This window comes from Phascolarctos cinereus, unplaced genomic scaffold (assembly GCF_003287225.1).
Source record: "Phascolarctos cinereus isolate Bilbo 61053 unplaced genomic scaffold, phaCin_HiC Scaffold_726;HRSCAF=1367, whole genome shotgun sequence".
Lineage (NCBI taxonomy): Eukaryota > Metazoa > Chordata > Mammalia > Diprotodontia > Phascolarctidae > Phascolarctos > Phascolarctos cinereus.
The window spans coordinates 302848002-302873272 of record NW_027556098.1 but is presented as its reverse complement, the minus strand read 5'-3'; the positions used below and the strand labels follow the sequence as shown (position 1 = coordinate 302873272).

Sequence of the window (25271 nt, the reverse complement as noted above, 5' to 3'; positions counted from 1 at the left end):
TGCTTGGCAAAAGAGTGGGCTGGGGGTGTCTTAGATCTCATCTTTGAAGTCATGCTGGTTCTTTGTGATTTTATAGCATTCACTTTTGTTTTTCCTTTTTGTGTGTGTGTTTGTTTTCATTTATATTGTAGGTTTTTTATATATTTTCAAATTCTTTCACACTTATTTAGATCTTTCCATACTCCCCTGTATGTATAACATTCATCATTTTTTACAGAACAATAATAATCCATTAAATATACATACCCAAGTTTGTTTAGCCATTCCCTAGTCAATGGGATGCTTTCATTTTTAATCGTGTCTTTGGAATGTTCAGGAGTTCAGTTTCCATAAATACATTTCTCTCCTAACTTTGGTTTGCTCCAGAACTTATTTTAACCGCTTTTGATGAACATTTATTTAAAATGTATAATACATTTCCCTGCCTCCATAAGCAGAACATATTTAACAAAAATTAGTCTTTTTTTTTCCTTTTTGGTGAGTCAGCATTATTAATGCTATTTTGTAATGCTTTCATACAGTAATGCCACCAGAGCACACCAGAGCCTACTGGGGTCAGCTTTTAAACGTTCTTTCTCTCAACTTTTTTCAGTTGTTACTTTTCACTTTGTCATTGTGTATTTAAATCTGTTTTTTTTCCCCAATATCCTAAATCAGTGTACTTGAGGATGGTTCTGGTTTTTCCCATAGACCAAAGTGCATGGACTTAGTGAACTTTTTTCCTTGGATCCTAGTTGTCATTTTTCTTCTAAATTCATAGTTGTGCTATGTTTGCCTGTTTGCTGAGAGACATATTTTCCAGTAAGTGGGATGTCATTGTACATAATTTTTGCTGTACATATACTTGTTTCATTGTTTCTGTTTAGTATTGTTACAAGTTTGTGCCTCTCAGTTCCAGTTAAAATTTTAGTTTCTCAAGGACTTCCAGTTCTTTTGTAACTTTCCATAGTTTCTACTACTAAAATTTCTTTAAAATTACATTGTTAACTAAGACATATCAAGTCTCCCCGGAAATTGTGTAATCTACTCCCTTTTTCCAGTCATCATGTTGTTGTTGGTTTTTATTCTCAGCACTTAGTACAGTGCCTGGCACATTTGTGGTCCAGTCGTTTTGGTCATGTCTGACTCTTTGTGATCCTGTTTGGGGTTTTCTTGGCAAAGATACTGGAGTAGTTCGCCATTTCCTTCTCTAGCTCATTTTACAGGTGAGAAGCTGAGGCAAACAGGGTTAAGTGATCTGCCCAGAGTCACATAGCTCTCAGGCTGGATTGAAACTCAGGAAGATGAGTCTTCCTGCCTCCAGGCCATGCTCTCTATCCACAGTGCCATCTAGCCACCAAACAGGGTTAAGTGACTTGCCTAGGATCACCCAGCTAGTAAGTGTCAGAGGTGGGATTTGAACTCAGGTCTTCCTGGCTCCAGGCCTGGTGCTCTATCCGTTGTACCACCTCGTTGCCCCTGCTTGGCACATAGCAAGTACTTAATAAATACTTCTTGATGACTTGTACAGTTATCTGAGATTTTTCTTAAGAGTTCTTCTGTCTCATCCATCCCTCCCTTTTGTCTTTCTTCATTATTATAATGGTATTCTCTTTATGTCAGTAAATCAACAGACAGAACACGACCCATCTGCAAGGTATAGTTAAAGAGCTGTTGAGGTTCAGAGAGGTTATGTGAAATGTTCACAATCACACAGCTAGTAAGTGTCAGAAATGTGATTTGAATCCTTTCCTTCCTGACTTCAAGCCTGACATTCTAGTCACCACACCACTCTCTTCTCTTTGATTCTTGCAAATATTTGCTTCATTGTTAAAGGAAGAACTTGTTCAAGAACTCTGCCACCCTTTCTTCTTGGAAAAACCTTGTTTCCTTTTCCCCTGGTTCATTCTTCTTCTTTTTGTTTGTTTGTTTTTAACTTAATCATCAACAAACATTGAAAAACACAAAGAACAAAGAAGATTGTGTATGAAATCGTGAACTTTGGTTACATATAGTTTATTTTTTTTACAAGACTCTATGTTAAATTTAATTAGTAACAAAATTATCCCTTTTGTTTCTGTCTTTTGAAGTTTTTGTTCTCACTCATTCACGCCCCCTCCTTCTCTCTCTTCCTTCCTTCCTGCTGTTCATTTCACTTGCCCAAGAGAGACGTCCCAATATACATAGACCTCTTTCTCAAGCTTTTAACTGATTGTGGTCAGGAGCTCGGTATTTTTTAATGATTATTGACCACAGACAAAGACTTGTAGATGTGGACCAGGAGGGAATACTGAGTGGCCATAGAAGAGCAGTGACTTGTTCAAGGTCATACATCTAGTTAGTGACAGAGAATTTTCCTTCCTCTTTTATGGCTGTTGCTGACCTCTCCAGCATCTAATTTACTTGTAGGTTGATGGTAATAATTACATTTATACAGCTGTGTGAGCTTGGGATAATTGCCTAACCTGTGTAAGTCTCAGTTTCTTCATCTTTAAAAGAAGGGGGTTAGACTAAATGATGTCTAAGGCTCCAGCAAGTTCTAAATCCTTTTATCCTAAGATTTTCAAAATGCTGTCCTTACACAATTTTGTGAGATTGGCAGTTTAACAATTATTCTCTCTATTTTGCAGATTTACCCCCCAAGGTTACAAAGCTAATAAGATCCCAAAGTGAAGCTCAGGTCCCTTGACTCCAAGACTAGAATTCATCCTTTCTACTAAACCATTCACTGTTCTGTTAATATTGTGATTTTGAATCTAATGCAAATGTGATCATTTCTTGGACCAAAGCCCTATAATGATCACTGGGAGTTCGTGCTGCATAGAGGCTACAAGATTTTCTATTAATCCCTATAAAGTTGTAAAGCTAACTTGGTGATAGAGTAACTATTCGTTGCAAATACATTTTTAAAGTAACACATGATCCTCATGGAAATGAAAGTTTCACATGCTAAATATGTGATTCTAGGAGCTTAATAAGATGACCATTGAAATGTAATGATGTATCCTAGCAATGTATCATCTACAGACTTAAAGATGCTAGAAATATGTACATTTCACAGAATCACAAAAAATAGAGTTGGAAGAGCCCTCATAAGTCATGTGGCTCAAATGGTTTTCTGAACAGGAATCTATAACATCCCTGAGAAATGGACATTTCAGCCTTCACTTGAAGGTCTATAGTGAGATAAGGAAGGAAAAAAAATTTATCAGGTACCTACTTGACCCAGGCACTATGCTGAGCACTTTAGAAATGTTATCTCATTTGATCTTCATAATAACCCTGCAGGGTGGGTGCTATTATTATCCCCATTTTACATATGAGCAAATTGAGGCTTAGAGGTTAAGTGACTTCCCCAGGGTTAGATAGTTAATAAATGTTTGAAGTTATGTTTGAACTAAATCTTCCTGCCTCTGGGTTCAGTGCTCTATTCTCTGTGCTGTCTACCTGTTTCCAAGGGTGAGGCAAATTTTTCCTTAAGTGGAACCTGAATTTGCTTCCTTTATACTTCTACCCTTTCTTCCTCCTTGTGCTCTGTGGAGTTGTGTTGTTACTGTTGTTTTTGTTCAGTCATTTGACTTGTGTCAGACTCTTTGTGACCCCATTTCGGGATCTCTTGGCAAAGATACTATAATGGTTTGCCATATCCTTTGATGAGACGGAGGCAAACAGGGTTAAATGACTTGCCCAGTGTCACACAGCTAATAAGTGTCTGAGGCCAGATTTGAACTCAAGAAGATGAATCTTCCTGACTGCAGGCCCAGCACTGTGCCATGGAATCAAGTGGAACACATCCAATCCTTCTTCCATGGGATAGTCCTTCAAATATTTGCTGAGATGTCATGTACCCCCTAAGTCTTCTTTTCCTGTAAAGGATTTTCCTTCCAGTGAAGATTGTATGGCATGGTTTCTTGTACTCTCACCATCCTGGTCACCCTTCCTGAAATGTCCTGCCCAGAAGAGAACATGGAACAGAGTACACAGGGGGTCCCTATTCCCAAATTCCAGGCCCTCTCCTTGCATCGGTAAACTCATAAACATTTTTGTTGGCCATGTTGGTATTGACTCACTGAGCTTATAGCTCAGCAAAATTCCCAAATATTTTTCATAGCAACTGTTGTGTATCTTCCTCATTTTTACTTGAATCATTGAAATCCAGGTGGCTTTTAGGCTCCCTTAGGGGGAATTTTGGGACGTTATTGTTGAAATCAATATTGGTTTTGGTAGTAGCAGTTCCAATAAAGCCATAGGACCATTTGGGGTCCATTATAAATTACTTTGAGTGCAGATTATTCTCCAATGGGTTCCACTTGGTCTTTTGAAAATGGACTGTTGTTTGTTCTTCAAGCTCAGGAACAAAACGGTGAATTTGTAAAGGTGAGTTTTGTAAATCATACCATAGTTACATTTAGAAACTTGAATATTATTGAGAATTTAATCTTCAGAGAGCAAAACTAAACAAATTTAAGGCAGCCCTTGAGGGTTCTTAGTTTTAATTTTTGTGGTGGTATCCCCAGCATTTGACACAGTGCCTGGCACATTTTGTTGTTAAGTCTTAAACTTAAACTATAGTATTCAGAAATGAATATAATACTCCTGATGAAGTTTGATGAGGGCAGAGTAGAGTAGGACTATCACCTCCCTATTTGCTGCCACATCACATTGCTACTTCTTTGAGTTTGTAGTCCACTAGAATTGTATTTAAAGGCCTATCATGTGGAGGAACAATTAGACTTGTTCTGTTTGTCTTTGGCTTCAGATTTGTTCTTAGTGTAAGAGCAGCATGGGACTGATACAGCTCTTTAAGCAGTTAGCTGTTGAGTATAGCTAAGTGAGGAAGTTGGGAGAGTTGGATGGGCCAAAGTAAAGAGTGAAACATGGTGATAAGGGGGGTTATCTGTCACAGGCATGGAGGAAAGGGGAGGATTTTGTAGAAGATCTGGAGGGTTGCCCTTGAAGGAGTTAGCTGCCCTAATCTCTGTGAAATGCCTCGTGGGGGTTCTAGGAAGTCTTTCTTTGTACTAGGCTTATGAATGGTATTTATAGACATGGATAAGGACTGATAGCTTGAACTAAGGGAATCCTGCAAGTTTCCAGGTGGACCTTTTTCACCTTGTCTTGGCTTGGGTAGCCTTGAAGTAATAGTATGTGGTTTGACCATTTCTAAGAAGAGAGGATGTCCAGGGGACTGAGTGGATTCAGGAGCACTAGGACCATTTCTTCTTTCTTTGTCTTAAGATGCTGGCCACAGGTAGCTATACTAGGAGTAAAACTTGCTAACAATTGAACAGTTGAATTCCAAAAGTGGAATGGGCTCCTTCTCCTTGGATGTGTTCAAACAAACTCTAGATGACCACTTATTGGATATATTGTTTATAGTGGGGATTCCTTTGGTGTATGGGCTATTCTGAATGTCCACTGTGATTAAGTAAATTTTCCCTAATTTCCTTTCTATCTTTACAATGTTATATAATTCAAGTCCTTTCAGAGGAGTGATAAACTTGACTCTGTTTCTTGAGGATATTTCAATCATTGAGTCAACAAGTAGAGGATGTTTCAAAAGTCTTTGTGTAGTTTTAAAAAAACTATTAAAGTTCAAAACTGCACTAAGACCTTTGGGATACCCTTGATTGGCCAACAATAGGTCCTAGGTCAAACCCCACTTGGTTATTGTTTGGGCCGTGATTGGCTCAGAATGAATGTAAATAGCAGTTGTTTCTGTTTTAGCCAGAAACCCCCAGGGTCTTCTCCTTCCAGATAATTTTATTTTTTATATTTTTTAACTAGGTAAAAAGGACATTCTCTGCCTCATTTTTTTATTAAACCTTAATTACTGAATGGGCTTTGCCTCAGGCAAACTGAAACCTGTTAAAAACCTTAGCTTGTAAAGGCCAAGATCCCCCAGTGCATCCTGGGCCATCTCCAGTCGTACTGATCTATTATGTGGCTGCTGGACCCAGATGGTTCTGGAGGAGAAAGTGAGGCTGGTGACTTTGCTTAGCACCCCCTCATTTAAATCCAATTCACTTGCATATGGTGGCATCACCTCCCTGATGTCATGGTCCTCTTTGAGAACAAAGGACAAGCTGTAAGCAAGTGCCTGTTATTTGCTAGGTACGGTACTAAAACTTGTAGGAAATACAACAATGAAAACTGTGACCACCATCGCCCAGCCCTTCCTCACTAACCAGGAGATAGCATTCTCTGAGCATCTAGTAGGTACTTAATAAACACCTGATTGACTAATCAGGCACTAAAATGAGACCATAACCAGCTTACCCAACTATCTGTGGGCCAGACAGCCCATGAAGTTGGAGTTTGAGCCTTGGGCTTGCTGCATAGGGGATCATAGAATCAGAGATTTAGACTTGAAATAGACCTTAGAGGTCATAAAGTCCAATGAAGATAGCCTTCTGTTTTGTTGTTGGGTTGAGTCCTGTCTGATTCTTTGTGACCCCTTTGGGGTTTTCTTGGCAAAGATGCTAGAGTGGTTTTGCCATTTCCTTCTCCAGTTCATTTTTGCAGATAAGGAAACTGAGGTAAACAGGGTTAAATGACTTGCCCAAGTGAGAGAAATGATTATTAAAAACCAATAATTTGGGGAGATCAAGTTCTCCCCCTCTTTCTAAAATCCTGATTTTAAAAGTTCAGTCTCTGGAAGGACTGTGCTGATAATGAGATTGGACTAACTTTCTTATTCAAGACCCTACCCTGGTTTGGGTGGGGCATACATTCTTTGAATAGATGGCCCAAGGCTGGATGTGGTCTCCTGTAGAGATAGTTTCTCTGCCCTAGGATGTGAATTGATTGCTACTCCTCTTTCAAAAGAAGATCTAAGCCCTGAGCCTGCCCCCAAAATGGCCTGTGGTCAAATGATAATAATATAATAAATAATAAATATTAATTTATTGCTGGCCTGATTAATAAAATGATTGAATTACCCAGAAACCATGTCTCTTGAACCCTTTTAATGGTCGCAGCTATAGCTAACCATGAAGGAATTAGAGCTGTGCACTCTAGATTCTTAACAAAAAACTCCCCTGTCTTGGGCCCACATGGAAAGTTCTCCACAAGGAGAGCACCTCTGCCTAAGATCTGGCAGGGTTGTGGCTGCCTAAGGAGTCCAGGGTTCATTTTGGGGGCATAGTCTGGGTACCCTGGTCCTGTTTCTTAAGTAGGTATGACCTGGAAGTTTCTTGCAGGTGAAAAGTTTTATTAAGAGGAAACAGGCAAGCTGTGAGGGTGCCAACTCTTGTGAAAACCATGGTATCTTGGGGAACAAATTAGGATCGAGCAAATTAGGTTAAAATTCTGCTCAAGAGGGAGAAGCCCTCTCTGGGTTTTCAAGCCAAGGTGTGTCCTAGGAATTTGACTAAAGGTAGGATTGGGTGTGTCACTGAAAAAAGCCTGAGCAAAAGCAGGAGGCAGACAGGTAAGTTAAAAAGTAGGGTAGAAAGTCCTCCCAAGCAAGAAGTTTTAATCTCAATTCTGATTTCTGGATATTTTTGTCTGTGGGTTTTCTTTCTGTCTTGTGTGAGTTTACAGTTTTGAAGGTGGAATCAGAGAAAGGAGTTTTACTTTGGCAGGGCATCAACTGTAGCTCCATGCTGATAACATCTCAGACAAAGCAGCACATAGATAGCTTGGCTATAACCTGTAAGTTACAGCCTTCTTTCTCCAGCTCATTTTACAGATGAGGAACTGAGACAAACAGGGTTAAGTGACTTGCTCAGGGTCAAACAACTAATAAGTATCTGAGGCTAGATTTGGACTCAGAAAGATGAGGCTTCCTTCTTCCAACCCAGTGCTCTACCCACTCTGCCATCTAGCTGTCCAGCCTCCTGTGGGCAAGCCCTTTGAGAGCTAGTCTCATTTAGATTTCATAAAACGTGTTAAGGTCCTAAAATTGCACTTCCTGTTCTTTCCCGACCAACCAAATAAAACTGACCTGGCTTTTAAAACTGAATTGAAATAGAATAGTTCATTTAAAATTCAATATAAACTGAAGCAAGGTTAATTCTCAATCTTCTTGTATTTGGAACATCATTTTAAGTCTCTGTTAATTATAACTTGTTTTTTTTTAAATCATGTGATATTAAGATGCTAAATTAGAAGGTTATAATTTTTTTTCCTGATTTCTATACTCTAATAAACCAAAATAAACACATCTACATTGCACTCAGAATAAAAATAAACATTTTGAGACACACATAATTGGGAAATCTTCTTTACTAGGAAATCCTGATTAGGGCTACAGGCAGAAAAAAAAACAAACAAAGGTTGTTTGTGTGTTTGTGTCTTGTTGGATGAAAGTTTTTTAAAACTATGTGAGTGCTGAAATGTTTATTTTTTACTCTGAGTGCAGCATGTATGTTTTCTTGTTTTTAACTCATTCTTAGCTTTTTCTGAGGAGCACTGCAACATATTCCTTGATGTATTTGGAGCCCTGCCACTTAGCAGCTGTGTGATTATAGAGTAGTGATTTCAGCCTTCTGAACCTCAGTTTCCTTATCTGCAAGATATACGTGATATTTGCACTGCCTACCCCATAGTGTTTCAAGGAAGCACTTTGTAAACTTTAAACTATTTAACTTCAAAACTGCAGTAAGACTTCTAGGACACCTTATATTAAGTGCCTACTCACTGTTTGCCAGGGGCAACTAGGAGGCAGAATGGTTAGACTGCTTGCCCTGGAATCAGTAAGACTCCTCTTCTTGAGTTCAAACCTGGCCTCAGACACTTCCTAGCTGTGTGAACCTGGGCAAGTCGCTTAACCCTGATTGCCTTAGTTTCCATCATCTGTAAAATGAGCTAGAGAAGGAAATGGCAAAACTACTCCTTTCCCAAGAAACCCCCCAAAGGTGTCATGAAGAGTCAGAAACGACTGAACAATAGCAACAAACTGGAACCCTACCAGATAGCTACCAGGTAGGGCCAGGTACCCTACCAGACATTTGGCTGGGGTTGGGGTAGAGAGGAATATAAAAATGAAAACTTTGTGACCCCCAACACTTCACCTGTCACAGGACATGAACATACTCTAAACACTTACTAGGTTAAGTATTTAATAAATATCTGATTGACTAATCAGTCACTTAAAATGAGACAAAATCACCTCCCCAACTATCCCTGGACCAGAAAGCACAAGAAATAGAATACTTTAGACATGTTTGTTGTTATTTTTGGTGATGATGATATGATGTTCTATGAAGGCATGTCATTTGATAATGTTGAAAAAAATAGCTCCTAGATTTATATTTGGTTCCAGGGTAAACTCTTGCCTCATTTAAAACAATATTTGACCTACATATCTTGCAGGATTGTGGGGCTTCGCTGAAGTAATATATACGGATACATGCTTTTAAAAACATTGTCTTTAGGGAGGCAGCTAGGTTGTGACACTTACTACTAGCTGTGTGACCCTGGGCAAGTCACTTAACCCCAATTGCCTAAAAAAAAAAAAGGGTGTGGGATTGGGGAGGAGTCATCTTTGGTCCTGAACTGCCACCAAGCAAGAAAAGTATTAATGTAATAATTTCCTTAAATTAGAATGAACTTCTTATATAGGCATATCAAAATAAAGGTTCAGAAAGGAAGTGATATTTAAACCTAACTAATGTGACTATCATCATTATCATCAGCATTCATTGGGTATTTACTGTTTGTAGGGAGGTATTAGGAAATTAGGATGCAAAGGATGTTTGCTTTCCCTTTTGGAAAATTATATCGAATTTACATAATGGTGTGGCAGTTAAATGTTTGTTGTTGGTGGGTTTTTTTAACCATTTATTGCTTCTAGCTTGTTTTTTCTTCATTATGATGTTCATTCTATCAACAAATATTTTATTAGGTACCTATGTGTTAGGTACTTTGGGGGATATAGAATATCATATCATGGCCTAGCACCATGAGGAAACACACTGATAATTGCAATGAAAGATGGAGCAGAAGGACAAAAGCTAAAAATGTGCTATGAGATTCAAGAAAGAAGTACTTGTAGCTAAGAGAATCAGATAGAAGGCTCCTTTAAGAAAGTATTTCAATTTCATCTTAATCAATGGATAAGATTTCAAAAAGGAGACGGGGGACTTAGGCAGTATGTTCTTACTGTATTAGGACAGTAGACTCTAAATCAGGAAGACCTGGTTCAAATCGGATCTCAAAAGCTTACTAGCTGTGTGACACTGGGCAAGTCTGAACACCCCTGTGAGTGGGGATGGGAAGATGAGAGAGGCTTTCAAGTTTTGGGCACACCATGAACCCAGGAAATGACAAAGCTCTATACCTTTGGGGATGCAATGAGTGGGTCACTGTGGCTGTAGTTTGGGATGTTTACAGGTTTGTTTGAGGGGTTTTGCAAGGGAGTTAGGTGAGAAGGCTGGAGAGGTTGCTTGGACCCAGGTTGTGGAGGACTTTGAGTAATAAGTTGAGGAGTTCATCTTTTATTTGGCTGGCATGGAGACCATGGAGATTTTTGAGCTGAGGAGTAATGTGAAGATTACCTGAGCATTGATGTGGGAAAGGAGAGATGGGAGGTGTAGGGATCAATTTGGAGGCTGGTTTCAATATTACTGGCATGAATTTATGAAGAGTCTAAGTTAGGATGGTGGCAGTGAGGATGGAAAGCAGAGGAGAGATAAGTGTGAGAGATTGTGGGGACAGAATCAACAGAATTTGTCATCTGATTGGAATGAAAGACAGAGAGAGAACGATAAAAGATGACTTCAAGGTTTTGTAAGAATGGTAACAAAAAAAGGAGAGTAGAGAGTTGAGCCTTTTGAGGGGAGGAGGATAGGGAGGAAATTAGTTTAGATTGACACACATTCAGTTTGAAGAACCAGGAGGACAGCCCACTTGGAGCTTTCTATTAGGCAATTAGAAAAGTCTGTGGCTCCAGAGAGAGAACTCTGGGCTGTAGATAGAAATCTGGGAATCATCTACATAGACATTTAAATTAAAGCCATGAGAACAAATGAGATATTCGCAGAAGAAAACTGAAAAAGAAAAGAGGCAAAAGACAGAGCCTTTGGGAAAAAGTTGGGGAGAAACAGGACTTGAGGGAGTAGGAGAAGGAAGAAGAACCAGCAAAGGAGTTGGAGAAGCAGAGCTCAGAAAGGGAGAAGAACTAGGAGAATATCCTGGAAATCAAAAGGAAGTAGTTTTCCAGAGCAGGGGCTGGTCAATGTTATCAACTGCTTCAGACTGAAAAGATAGAGTTGATAATTGAAAGAGCTAAAATGGGATTTTGGGGAATGTTCTAGTTCAACCCTTCCCCCCCCAATTTTACAGATAAGAAAACTGAGTCACACAGGTTAAATGACTTGTTGAGGCAGTAAGTGCCAGTCAGGATTTGAAACCAGGTCATCTGACTATTGCTTCCTCACTCTGTCTCACTTATCTCACCCAGTTGATTATCAGGGAGACTTGAAATTTTGAATAAAGTAGAAATGAGATGATAGAAGCCAGATTGCCAAAGGTTGAGAAGTGAATGGGTAAGTGGTAAAGAAGGAAAGGTAGCAAATGAAGGCTACTGTTTGGCAGTGATAGGAAAGGAAGAGACACAAATGTGGCTCTAGTAGGGTTCCTTCCTTATTTAAGAGAACAACATAAACCTTGTAAGTTAAAAGATAACATTGCCTGGAAAATCCCATTATAACTGCAAGGTGAAAAGAAGCTTTTAATCATTGTCATCAATGACCAAAGTACAGTCCTTCCAGAAGGTCCTGAATGGCCTAAGTAATCTGTTCTTACCATTAATCTCCAGATTTATGAGGACTTCTTACCAAAGTGGTGGGACAAATGATGACGCTGAGGAGTAAGTGCTGGAGTGGGTAGAAAGGGTGAACTTTGGAGTCTGGAAGACCCTGGCTCAAGTGCCCACTGTTGACATGGTAACAGCAGTACTGTACAATGATCAGCTGTGAATGACTTAGCTTTTCTCAGGGATGTGATGACCCTAGAGAATCCCAAAGGACTCGTGTTGAAAAATGCTGTCCAACTCCAGAAAAAGAACCAATGGAGTCTGAATGCAGATCAAAGCAGACTTTTTTTTCACTTTCTATATTTTTCAGGTTTTTTTCTCTCCCATTTGAGTCTGTGGCTTCTTTCACAACATGACTAAAATGGCAATATGTGTTACATGATTGCGCATGTATGAACAATATCGAATTGCATACTGTCTCAGGGAAGGGGGGGGAGGGAGAAAGAAAATTTCAAACTCAAAATGTGTTTTAAATGAATATTAAAAATTGTCCTTACAGGTAACTGGGGGAAAATTAAAAAAAAATTTTTAAAAAGTTCTTACCTTTGGCATACAGGATTATAAATAAGATCATAGACTTAGAACCTTAGGTACCTTAGGTCATTGAGTTCAATCCCCTCATTTTATAGATAAACAAACTAAAGCCCAGAGAGATTAAGTGATTTGCATTTAAGGTCATACAACTAGTAAATGTCTGAGGCAGGATTCAAACTCGCCCTAATTTAAGTGTGTGACCCTGAGTGGGTCATTTAATTTACTGAGGAGTTGCACTGAGGAGGGAATTTCCACATTTGAACTTCCCCTACAGTGATGACATTACAGCAGGTCTGGGACAAAAAGAAATATTGATGATGTTGTTGGTTGATAACAGTATATCCATTTAGCTGAAGTAACTGAGGCACTGAAAATGAGGAAGTGAGCAAATAATTTCCAAAAAGTCACCTTGCAGAGGTAGGATAAGCAGATTCTGTTAGACTCGGCATCCAGCAGGGCTACTTTTTACCTGAGTCTCAGGGTCTACAGTAAACTCAGGGAAATCAGGGAGGCTATAAGGATATGACTGCTTTTTTTAAATTATTTTTTTTCAATTGTCAAGGATTTATTCTCTCTCTCTTCTACTCTTCCCTACCCCTAAAAAGAGGAAAAATTCCTTGCTACAAGTAATCATAATCAAGCAAAACAAATTCCCATATTGGTCATGTCCAAAAACCACATGGCTCATTCTATATATCAGTGTAGCACTCTCTGTCAGAAGGTGGATAGCATTTTTCATTCTCATTGTCTAGAATCGTGGTTGATCAGAGTTCTTAAGTCTTTGAGAATTGTTCATTGTTGGTGTCAATATAAATTATTCTCCTGATTCTGCTTACTTCAATTTGCATCAGGACAGGGTTTCTTTAAAACCATCTCTTTTATCATTTCTTATAGCACAATAGTATTTCATTACATTCATAGATTATAATGTTTTCAGGTATTTTTCTATTGAAGGGTACTTCCTCAGTTTCTCATTCTTTACCACAATAAAAAGAGCTGCTGTAACTTTTTTTGTACCTATGTTATCTTTTCCTCCTTCTTTGATCCCCTTGGGGTATAGACCGGTAGTGTTATAAGGGTACTTTCGGCTTAGAATCCAGGGAGGGGCCTATGGCAGTAATTTTGACATTGCCTGAGGAAAACGTTAGCAATGAGTGGGGAGGGTGTAGTTTTACAAAAGCCTAATACATGCTCTGCAAGTAGAACCTATGTAGAGAGAAAATTCTTCTGTTGAAGAATCATTTTATTTAGAGGCTCTCTAGTGAAGCTTCTTCATTTGACATATGAGAAAGCTGGGGGACAGCAAGGTAAATGACTTGCCTAGGTCACACAAGTAGCTAAGGTCGTTGTCTTTCAGTCTGTCTGACTCTTTGTGACCCTGTGGACCATAGTACACCAATGCTGTCCATCAGATTTTCTTGGTAGAGATACTGGAGTGGTTTGCCCTTTCCTTCTCCAGTGGATTAAGGCAAACAGATTAAGTGACTTGCCCAGGGTCACACAGCTAATAAGTGTCAGGGCCAGATTTAAAACTCTGGTCTTCTTTACTCCAAGTCCAGCACTCAATCCACTGAGCCACCTATCCAAAAAAGGTCAAAGCTGAGGTAGTCCCAGCTAACATTCCATCTTCTACAGGAAGCTTTTCCTCATCCTCTTAATTCTAGTGCTTTCCCTGTTGATGCTTTCCCATCTATCTTCTATATAGCTTGTTTGTACATAGTTGCTTGGACAGTTAGGTGACAAGATGGGTAGAGTGCCAGGCCTGGAGTCAGGAAGGCTCATCTTCTTGAGTTCAAATCTGACCTCAGATATTTACCAGCAGTGTGACCCTAGGCAAGTCACTTAACCCTGTTTGCCTCAGTTCTTCACATATAAAATGAGCTGGAGAAGGAAATGGCAAACCATTTCAGTATCTTTGCCAAGAAAACCCCAGATAGGGTCATGAAAAGTCAGCTTCCACTGAAATGACTGAACAGTAGATCTGTGATGGTAGATGGGGTTTCTTCCTGGGGAGCTCCTCAAAGCAAAGAAATCATAGGTTCAGTCCTTCTCGCTAACAACATGTCTTAAATAAAGTCTATACAAAGCATAGTAACACTCAGCATGTTGTCTGGCACTTAGTAGGTGCTTAGTCCATGTTTATTGACTGACTAAAAGCTGCTTGAAATCCTTCTACCATGTGGCTCTAACTCAAGGGTTCTTAACTTGAAGTCTTTGACTTTTATTTTTAATATTGGTAAACATAGTTCAGTATAATTGGTTTCCTTTGGGTAATTATATGGAATTTATTTCATGAATTTAAATTCTGAGAAGGAATCCATGGGCTTCACTAGACTGCCTGAAGGATTCCTGACACAAAAATGGTTAAGAGCTTCTGCTCCAAATAATGACAAAAAAGCGCCCCCATGGCTGCCTGGGGAGGCTCATGTGCATGGACCCTGTATAGACTGAGAGGACTGGGCAAAATAGGTCTTTCTTCCCCCCAACACCTTCTTCTCCTTTGCTTCCCCACACCATAGCCCTAACCACAGCCCCACAGCCCCACACCACCTCCCAACCAGCCATGTCTGTTTGGGTCCTTTTAAGGGAAAAAAGATCACCTCAGAGACTGGATGGGGTGAAGACACTGCTTCTGGTAAGTGGTTGACATCATCCTTACCAACCTTTGCCTACACTTCATTTCATTTTACCCTCTCGGGACTTATCTCTAAGGGGGAAAATTGGGGTCAGCATCTCAGAGTAATCACTACTATAATGAACTACAGATTTTCAAGCTCTTTGGCCCCAGGCAGTGGAATAAACTAGATTGTTTGAGTCCCTCTCTTGTCCCATGCTTTGCCCCATTTGGAGAGGAATAAGGGTCAAAGTTTATGAAGCTAAATATAGATATTAAAAATTAATCTTTTGGTGGCAATTTGCTGTGTTGAGGCTAGTGGGTATTCAGCTTCTGATCCTCTCAGCACCAGCTGTGGAGATTTCCTAGCTCAGCAAACCCCTCACAAACCAAGCTCAAATCTAGCCCTGGTTTGGCCATCTGTACACATTACTTTGTCTTTTTGTTTTTGTTTCTGGTGTTTGTTTATTTGTTGTAAGATAAAAGGCAAGAATGACAGCTGTGCCAGGAACTGCCAGGGTGGTCCCAGTTCAGTCGTTTATGTCTTTTGAGATTCCTTATACTTGATAGAGTAGCCTGCCAGTCCCCTCACTCAACAGAAGCCAGTATTTCCAAGTTAGGTGTGGATTCTGGGTAATTGTATCCTCTGTATTAATGCTGTAGAAAAGCAGCTTTTAAGTATTCTGGTATAAGATTAGATTGTTTTGTGTGTTAGCCAGCATCCCTGTCCCCATGTAGAGCTGGATTTAGGTTGATTAGTACAGTTCTGACTATTTTTATCATCAGCAAGCCTTTATTAAGGGCTTATTATGTATGTGGTGCGCACTGTGCTGAGATGCTGGAGGATGCATAACAAGGCAAAATTACGGTTCTTGTCTTCAAAATCCTTACGTCTTAGTGGTAGAGATAATATGCACATGATTGTGTCCGTACAAAATGTATGTAAAATATATAGGGTAAATAGGAATGAGATGGCTTGGTGGAGGAGCAGGGAGGGGAATAGGACAGGGAAAGACCTGGAGAAAATAGAATTTGAGTTTTGTTTTGAGAAAATTGGTAAAGATGAGGAGGAGAGAGAGTGTTCCACACATGAGTTGGGAAAAAGAAGTCCGAAGAGGCAGGAAGGAGCCAGGTAATGAAAAGGCAGCTGAGGGGCACAGTGGATAGAGCTGTGTACCTGTAAGTCGGGAACACAAGAGTTCAGTTCCTGCCTAGGACACTTATTGGCTATGTGACTTTGCCTCTGTTTGCATCAATTTTCTCATCTGCGAAATGGGGATAATAATAGCACCTATCTACCAGGGTTGTTGAGAACAAAATAAAATGATTTTTATAATGCACTTTGCAAACCTTAAAGTACTACGTAAGTGCTAGCTGTTGTTAAGAAAGGGTTTAAAAGGCCAAGAAAGAATGTTTGTTTGATCCTGGAAGTAACAGGGAACAACTGCAGTTTATTGGGGTTGAGGAGGGTATACCATGGTCAGACCTGCACTTTAGGTAAGAACACTGGCAGCAGAGTGGAGGAGGGACTGGAGTGGAGAAGTAATTGAGGCAGAAACAGGGATCAGCAAGTTGTTGGAAGAGTCCAGGAGTGAGAGGATGAGGGCCTGCCCAGAGTGGCAGCTTCCATGGATGTTGTTTGTGGCATTAGTGATTGACTGCAAATTTGCTAAGCCTTAGGTTCCTCATCTCTAAAAGGAAAACAAGAGCTCCTGCTTTTTCTTACTCGTCTCACATGGATGCTGAGGCTAATTATAGCGATATATACTGTGATTCAGCATAAGCAGTGTGCCGTATACATGTCCTGATTGGGGGCTCTTCCTCCACTGGAGGCCTCTATGGAGGTTGGAGTTGGCCTTAGGTTTTTGAAAGCTATACCCACAGAACACAAGCCATAAAGGCTTCCAGGCTGGTATTGATGGCACTCTCCATATCAGAGGCCAACCTAGCTAAATTCATAGAGACTCATCACTTTCTAGATAGAGCTGGGTACTAGGTGATGAATTATTTGAAGGAACAGCAAGTCATAAAAGCATCTTCTCAGGAATAGAAAGATTGACATCTGCATTGATGGTAAGAGTACTTGGGAGGGCAGGGAGTATGAGACAGTGAAAAGAGGATTGCTCCTCAGTGTAGTACTCTCTGTGTAACCATGGACAAATCACTTCAGTTCTCTGGAAAGTTCAGTTTCCTTATCTCTAAAATGGGGTTATTAGGGGCAGCTAGGTGGCGCAGTGCATAGAACTCCAGTCCTGGAGTCAGGAGGACCTGAGTTCAAATTTGACCTCAGACACTTGACACTTACTAGCTCTATGACCTTGGGCGGGTCACTTCACCCCAATTGCCTTACCAAAAAGCAAATAAATAAAATGGGGTCATTGAACTAGATAGCCCTTCTAGCTCTAAAACTACAAGGCAAACTTATAGCTTCTATGGTATGATTAATTCTTAGAGTCAAATCCTTTGTAGGCTCAGTGGTGAGCTCAAGTATATCCTGATCTCTGAATTTAAAAATTTTTGCTTGAAATTTGTAAGATGTGAAGATCTTAGAAGTAAAAGTGGGCTTTACTTCTGTAGTACAAAATCACTTTGTATTTAGTTTGTGTATATTTTAGTTTCCATATGTATGAAAGAAAAATTACTTTGTATTTCCTTTCCCCCTATTTTTAAAAAATTTACTGGAACTATAAACCTTTGAGGGCAGTGACTTTCTTCTTTGTCTCCATATCCCTGATGCCTGGCACAGCATCTTGCACATAGGAGGTCAGCAGTAAATGCTTGTTGAATTGAATCAAGCTATCAGTCATTTGGCACACACACACACACACACACACACATACATACACACACACATATACACACACACACACATATATGTATATATATGTGTCACTTTGTTCATTAGATCGTAAGCACCTTCAGGGCAGGGTATTCCAGCTCTTTTTCCTCATTTTGTACCCCCAGCACTTAGCATGGCGGGGTGGCACTCTGTTTATAAATAATAACTTAATAAATGTTTTTGATTGATCAATAGAATCAAGAATTCTCATAGTCTATGATGCTGTATGATAACATTCTTTAAGTAGCCTCCATGATAGAAGCCACTGATCATGACATTTTTCACAGCATTTTGGTTCTACCATCAAGCAATACTGGTGCCCCATAATTCCCCTGCCATCTTCACCAGAAAAACTCACATAAATAACTAACCAGATAAAAAACAAAAAATAGGGCCTCATGCAAAAGGTATAAGTGATCGTAAGAGGATAAAGGAGTCAGAGTAAGAAGAGTCAGAAGCTTATTGAAATGAAATTTTACCTTGGAGACAAGTGGTTACCTGGGTGGAATTTGTTCATTAGGAGCCAGCCACAGGATCTATGGCAGTGTTTCGAGGACTGGATCAAGAGATACTCAGCTGATATTGGCAGCTAGATTTGGCTTAGTTTGTGTGGTAAAATTCCATCATACTTTGGAACATGTTGCTAAATATTACAATATTGTTTCTTCTTTTACAGGGAGAGTCCATCTGCCAACCTGGACCCATGTGTATTTCTTAATTCTTTTATGGGCTCCAGCAGGACCCTGCTGATTGACGGTCGAGTTGAACTCAAAAGGGGCTTGCAGCGTCAGGAACGACATATCTTTCTGTTTAATGATTTGTTCGTTGTGACTAAGGTCAAGTAAGTATCTGAGTAAATGTCTTTATTAAAATGCAATGGAATCTTCTTAGCAAATGGCCACTGTGACCCTGAGGAAGATTGTTTCCTAATCAACCTTTGTTTAGCATGTGCTAACCTCTTTGGTAATGAAGGGTATTTTATTTTGTTTTGTTTTCATAACATTTCTTTTCTTCAAGTGTGCTCATTTTTAAGAATAATTCAGTGAAGATGTGTTCATTCATGTTGGGCTTGTTTTTGCAATTAATTTCTTTTGTTACGTTGGACAGACCACTTATCTTCTTGGGCCTTGGTTTCCTTATCTATAAAATGAGGGTACTGGGTTAAGTTAACTGACCTTGGTTAAATAATGTCTCTTCTGCATTTCAAAGGAGTTTTTAATTTAGCATGACCTTTGGTTTTACTTTTGACCTCACAGGTTTGCTGTAAGAACAGTGCTTCACAAAACCTTAAAGTGTTATCATTGTCAGTATCATTATGCCTCAAAATTGTCATTGGAAACCTCCTAAGAAGACAGATCCCTTCAGTAAAGGGATTACAGTGAACATAATTAAATCTTTCTCTGATGAATCCTCACTTTTGCAGTGAATGCCCCTCAAGGTCATTACTTCGAGCATCAATCTTGATTGTACCATGTGTCTGTGGATAGGTGATATATGTGTGTGAGAGATTGGGCTACATCTTTACTGACCCCAGGACATTTCCTGGGATTTTATTGTTAAAATAAATCCTTGATAACCTCCCCATTTTTGTCTTTTCTCTTCAAGTTGAGTACACAACACCCCCCCAAAAAAAATATATTCATTAAGATTTGTGATCAATAAAGGCTTTACTGATGGCTCTAAACCAGGATTGTCAAGAAATCAGACAAGTGAACTTTGAACATAATTATTCTTGATGTCCAGTTATTCACCCTCTGATTCCAACTTAAATCACTTTTATTATTAACTGAAGCTTCAGTGCCAGTGTCCTTCAGGAGATATGGCTTCATAAAGCAATCCTTGTTATATCCACGCATGAGGAAAATCTTCCTTCCCTGTAGCCTCCCCTCCCAAACAAACAAAATAACAGTGCGTGTACTGTCTGTGTTAGTAAGCAGAAATATGTGGTTGGGAACAGGGGAAGGGAAAGATAGTCTGGTCTTAAGTCTAATAATAGAAATCATAGAAATGAACTGTTTTACCTTTTCCTAGAAACAAGTGATACTTCCCTCCTCTTTAAACTTCAGGGAATGTGTTAGGATTATGGAGTGCAAAAAAAAAACAACAAGAAGATAAAGGTACAAGTTTTTCATTTATAATGTTTTTTTTCAAAAGATTTCACAACAATGTAAAACGTCAGAGTTCTAGAAAAGAGTTCCTCAGTACAAACCATACCAAAGAATGATTCCCCTCCTCAAATGTCCATAAAATCCCCAACAAGAATCATGCAGCTTCCCCTTGAAAACTCCCAGACACAGAAATCTCACTATTTCCCAAGGCAGGCCATTCTACTCTTGGATTGCTTGAATTATTTATTAGAAATATTTTTCTTACAGGAAGCCAAAATCTGCCTTTCTGTCATCTCTACCTATCCCTCTTAGTTCTGCCCTCTGATGCCAAGTGAAATAAGTCTAATTCCTCTTATTTATAAACAGTCCTTCAGATATTTTAAAATGGTCATTACATTGCCCATTAGTCTTGCCTTCTTCAGGTTAAATAGGGCCAGTTCTTTCAATGAAGAAATCCTTTGCATCCCCTTATCATCCTGCCTAGATTTGAACTTTTCAATAGCAAGTTTTGTACCTGTACAGTTGGATTTTTGTACCAAAACTAAAGAATTTTACATTAATCCCTGTTAGATTTCATTTTATTAGCTTAAGTTCTTTGTTCTAGCCTATGAAGGTCTTTTCAGGATGATAATTCCATCACCTGACATGTGCTTTATGTTTTTTAAAAATTTCATAAGCATAATCCTTCATTAGTGTCATTGCTAAAAATATTACATATTACATCAACAAGCATTTATTACGTACCTACTGTGGGCCAAGCGCTGTTCTAAGCCCTGGGGATAAAAAGAAAGGCAAAAAAGATGGTCCCCATTATCAATGAGCTCACAGTCTAATCGGGGAGACAACATATGAACACTGTGTACAAACAAGATATGTGTGGGATACACTGGAGACAATTTCAGAAAGAAAGCAGTAACATTAAGGAAGTACTGGGAAAGGCTGTAGAAAATACGACTGTAGCTGAGACTTGTAAGAAGTCAGAAGCCAAGAGGTCCAGATGAGAATGGACAGAGACCAGGCATGGGAGATAGCCTGGCAGTCAGGAGATGGAGTGTCCTGTGCAAAAGAGAGAGCTTTTTGTGACTGAATGACTTAAAACCATTCTCTGCCTTCTAACGCTCTTTATTATCATGTCATATTTGAGTTGAACAATATTAAGTTCTATTTTTGTGAGATGTTATAATACAACATTAATATTTAATCAACAGGTCTTACTTTTACTGTGATATCTCAAAAAACCTTTCAGCTATTAAGTTCAGCATCCTGGTATCCCTCATGCCCATAAATACACTGTAGCTGTTCCTCTGTGGCTGAAGGATATCCCTTCCCCCTCTTCCTGTCTGTTGGAAATGAGTAAAAAGGTACAGTGAATGATGTAAAGGGTGTCTGAGGATCAATTCCAGAGGATCTGCATTGATCCAGTGCCCCAGAGGAGTCAGAGGACCTAGATTTAAATCCCAATTTTACCTTTTACTGCCTGTTTGACCTTGGAGCAAGTTATTTAGTCCTTCTGGGCCTTAGTTTCCTCATCTGTAAAATAAAAATGACCTCAGAGGGCACCATTCCAGCTCTAAGCTCACGATTTTATAATCTTTGAGATGCTGCCAGAAAGAAGATCACATGTTGCAGGATTTAGTTTGGACAAGATTAGAATGCCTACAGATGTGGATGCAGATGTTGTTATGATGTCAGGAGGAATGCAGATGCAGAGAAGAGTATCCATGGAGGTTTTTAATTATGTCCAGTTGAGACTGCAGAGTATGCATGCATTCCTTAAATTGGAATTTGTCAAAAATGTGAATGTTAGTGGAAATAGCATTTACAGATAACTAAGGATAAAGGAATAAATAAATTCACTCCTTCATTCAAAAAGTATTTGTTGCTATTTGCGTAAGTCATTCATTATATCTATCCACAGTTCTGGACACTAAGAGGGAATTCAAAGGAAACAAAACAAAATTCTTGTTCTTCATGAGCCTACAATCTAATTGTAATACATTTTTTAATTCTTAGGAAAAAATGTTTTCTTTTACTCTTCTGGTTTTGCTCCCTCTATAACCAGGACAGTTAGAGAAAGTAGATAGTTGTTTAATGGACCTGTAATTATTTGTTTTTCCTTCATATTGCTGCTCACGTATTGACTGACCTTTCATGTAAAGACCAAGTTCTTTTCCCACTGGAAAAAATTGCTATTTTTTGTTATCTAGTCCAACCCTTTTATGTTGTAGATGAGAAAATAGAGACCTGGAGATGTTCAGTGACTTACCAGTCAGTCCCACATCCGAATTGGGTGACCCTAGGCGAGATACTTAGAGTTTCTGGACTTCAGTTCCCTCATTTGTACAATGTTAGGATTGTACTTGATGGCCCATAACAGTTCCCTCCAGCTCCACATCTGTGATCCTGAAAAGACTTAGGTTTCTCTGTTGGGACAAAAACAAATAGAACTTTATGGCTTACCGTTTACATGACGGATACCTGCAGTCTTGTAGCTATTTTGTATATGCTGTGTTGGGGATGGCAGCTAGGGGGGCAGTGGATAGAGCTCTGGGCATAGAACCAGGAAGATTCATGTTCATGAGTTCACATCTGTCTTCAGATGCTTATTAGCTGTGTCACCCTGGGCAAGTCCCTAAACCCTGTTTTTTCCTCAGTTCCTCATCTATAAAATGAACTGGAAAAGGCCATGGAAAACCACTCTTTGCCAAGAAAACTCCAAAATGGGGTCACAGAGAATCAGACACAACAACAACATAATGTTGGGGACTCACACCTGATTATGTTATCATCAAATATCTAGTACTTTCTTAGAACATTCTACCTGGTTGAGAACTTTAAGTAACAGAAACAATGCTCTGTGTTCTTGCTCAGACCCATACTGTCAGTCTGTATATCCTCTTAGATTCACAATTGTATTGTAATAGAGAATAAGTAATTTGTTGGAATTAATAGCCTGAGTTTTTTGAGTTTTTAAATTTTTTTTTTAACTTCCAGACACTGTTTGGGAATTAGTGGTTTAACTTGAGTGGTTGTCTCTATACAAACCAGATTTACTGGAATTTATCAACTGGTTGGTTCATTCAGATAGTTGAACCAATCCATGTATGTCCGCAACTTTAAATGATCATGAGGAAAGGAAATATTAAATTAACACAGTGACCATTCTCTTATTCTATCTAGAAGTGAAGAGATTAGTTGACATTATTTGACTAAAGCAGGGACCTTTTCTTATTCAAACTTTATATCTCCCCTAGTACGTAGGGTGAGGACAGGAAGTACAATGAATGTTTGTGGAGTAAAGGAATTGAAAATCATTTGAATTTCCAGAATATCAGAAAGACTGTCATAAAATAGCTTAGTTTGGGAATTCATTGGGCAGGTAAGTTTGTTTTTTTTTCTCCCATTGGAATAATAATTAGGTTTTTTAAGCCTATTAAAGTTACTAGAGAAAAATGTTTCTGCTACCATTAAAATTTTTTTAAAAGAGCAAGTTAGGTTGTTTTTGTTTTTGAACTAACGCACTATTCATGTTATACAGAAAAGTTCATATACTACCTGTGTAAAAAAAATAGGGTACCCAGTTGGCATTTACTAGAAGGAAATACATTTGTAGTTAGACTTTGTTGCTGCTGGCCTCCTAGTTCACACGGTTGCCAGTTGAAGAAATAAATTTGGAAATAATTTATAGGCCATTATACTTTGGTCAAAAAAGTTAAAAAGTAACAAAATATGGATAATTGACATGTTTGTTTGGAGGCCTTAGGTTTTACAGTAAATTACAGATCTAGGAAAAATTGCTTAAAAGTCTTACAAGTTTCCACCATCTACTGGGGAATTCTGCCTTAACAGAGAAGGCATATTGAAACAGAACATAACGTAATGATGGTTGGTAATGAAAGAATGAGATCAAATTTGGGGACGAGGATTTTTGTCTCCGTTGCGCAGATTTGCCCCTATTGGTTTGTTCTGGTTAATATTGTGGCAACGGTCATAGATTTAGACCTGGAAAAGCACCAGGCTGGTCCAACCACCCCTCAAAAAAATGAGGAAACTGAGGCCAGAGATGCTAATTGACTTTCTCAACTATTAATTGATATTAACAATAGGCATTAATAGGCAGAATCATGATTTGAATATCTTTTGAATCTCAATCTTTTCATTAAACCAGATGGCCTCATCTCAAGGCAGTTTCATTTTATACTCATTTATGTCCAATTACTAGTATTCTTGACCTCGGTATTTAACTCAGCACATCAAAGTACATGAGTATCAGCAATTAAGCAAGTTGAAAGACTGCTTGGTGCATATGTTTTGTCTCTTTATAGTTTTGTTGTTACAGTAAAGCTAGATTAATTTGTACTAAATCACTGGAATTTCAATGATTCCGCTTTCAGACTTTGAGTTTGGAGGTAAGCAAATGAACAATGGAAATGAAGGATGATTTTTTTGAAAGGTACTGATTAAATGTATTTGCACAAGTGAAATTAATTTTTTAAACTTTTTGCTAAGATGGCATTAAGGAATTTTCTGTGGCCATACTCTGAAAAACATTCTTAGTCTCAGAGTAATAGTCTCTTCTAGTAAATTGGGCCAACAAAGAGAAAGAGTACTCCTTTGCTTCATACCAACATTGTAGGAGTATTGCAGGTGCTAAGGGAAATGCTGAGAGGATCTGGCATTGTTCTTGTCCTGGGAGCTTTACCTTTTTGTTGCATAAATAATAAATGTCCAGGAATCACCATTATGCAAATTAGAATGTGACAGATGCTTAAGATATGTACATACTAAGGGCTCTAGAAACACCAAAGAAAGAAATTACTTTGAGCTAGGTGCTGAGCTAGGAGGTCCAAGGAGGATGAGGGACTTAACACAAAGTCACACAGAAAGAGTCAAAGGCAGAATTGCATTCCAGATTCTCTAGGAATTTATAGCTAACATTTTCCCACTGCACTTATTTGACCTTCTCATTCTAAAGGAAACTGAGGCCCAGAGAGGTTAAGTTACTTGTCCACGGTTACTGCCCAAGATAATAAGCATCGTGTGCTTGGGGAATAGTTTGACAGATGGAAATAATAAGGAAAACCTTTCCTTGGGGAGACAACAACATGAGTACAGTGGCAGAAAAGCTTAGAGGGGGCATGGGTGAGAGTGTGGGTTGGTTTTGTCTTGAGCATTTAGTTTGTGATGATTTTCGCTTGAGATAAGTCTGAAAAGGTAGTCTGGGGTTAGGATCTGGGAGAAATGAATGGAACTTGAATTTTATTGGGTAGGCAGTGAGAAGATTGAGGAGCCCTTTGAAGAGTTTTGAGCAAAAGTGTTCTATGATCCAGTGTTTTAAAATGAATACTCTGGCTGCATTTTATAGAATTGGGAGATGGGGAAGGGGAAGGGGAAAACACTGAGAAGCCTGGAGACTAATTAGCAAATCTTTGCAGC

General features: G+C 39.0%; 1 protein-coding gene across 1 annotated transcript in view; it reads left to right on the top strand.

The window, feature by feature from the left end:
- ARHGAP20 (Rho GTPase activating protein 20) overlaps positions 1–25271 on the top strand; it is a 161855-nt gene that overhangs the window by 60447 nt on the left and 76137 nt on the right. Inside the window, 1 exon segment of the mRNA XM_020989804.2 lies at positions 18404–18568. Coding sequence (XP_020845463.1) covers positions 18404–18568 — 165 coding nt within the window.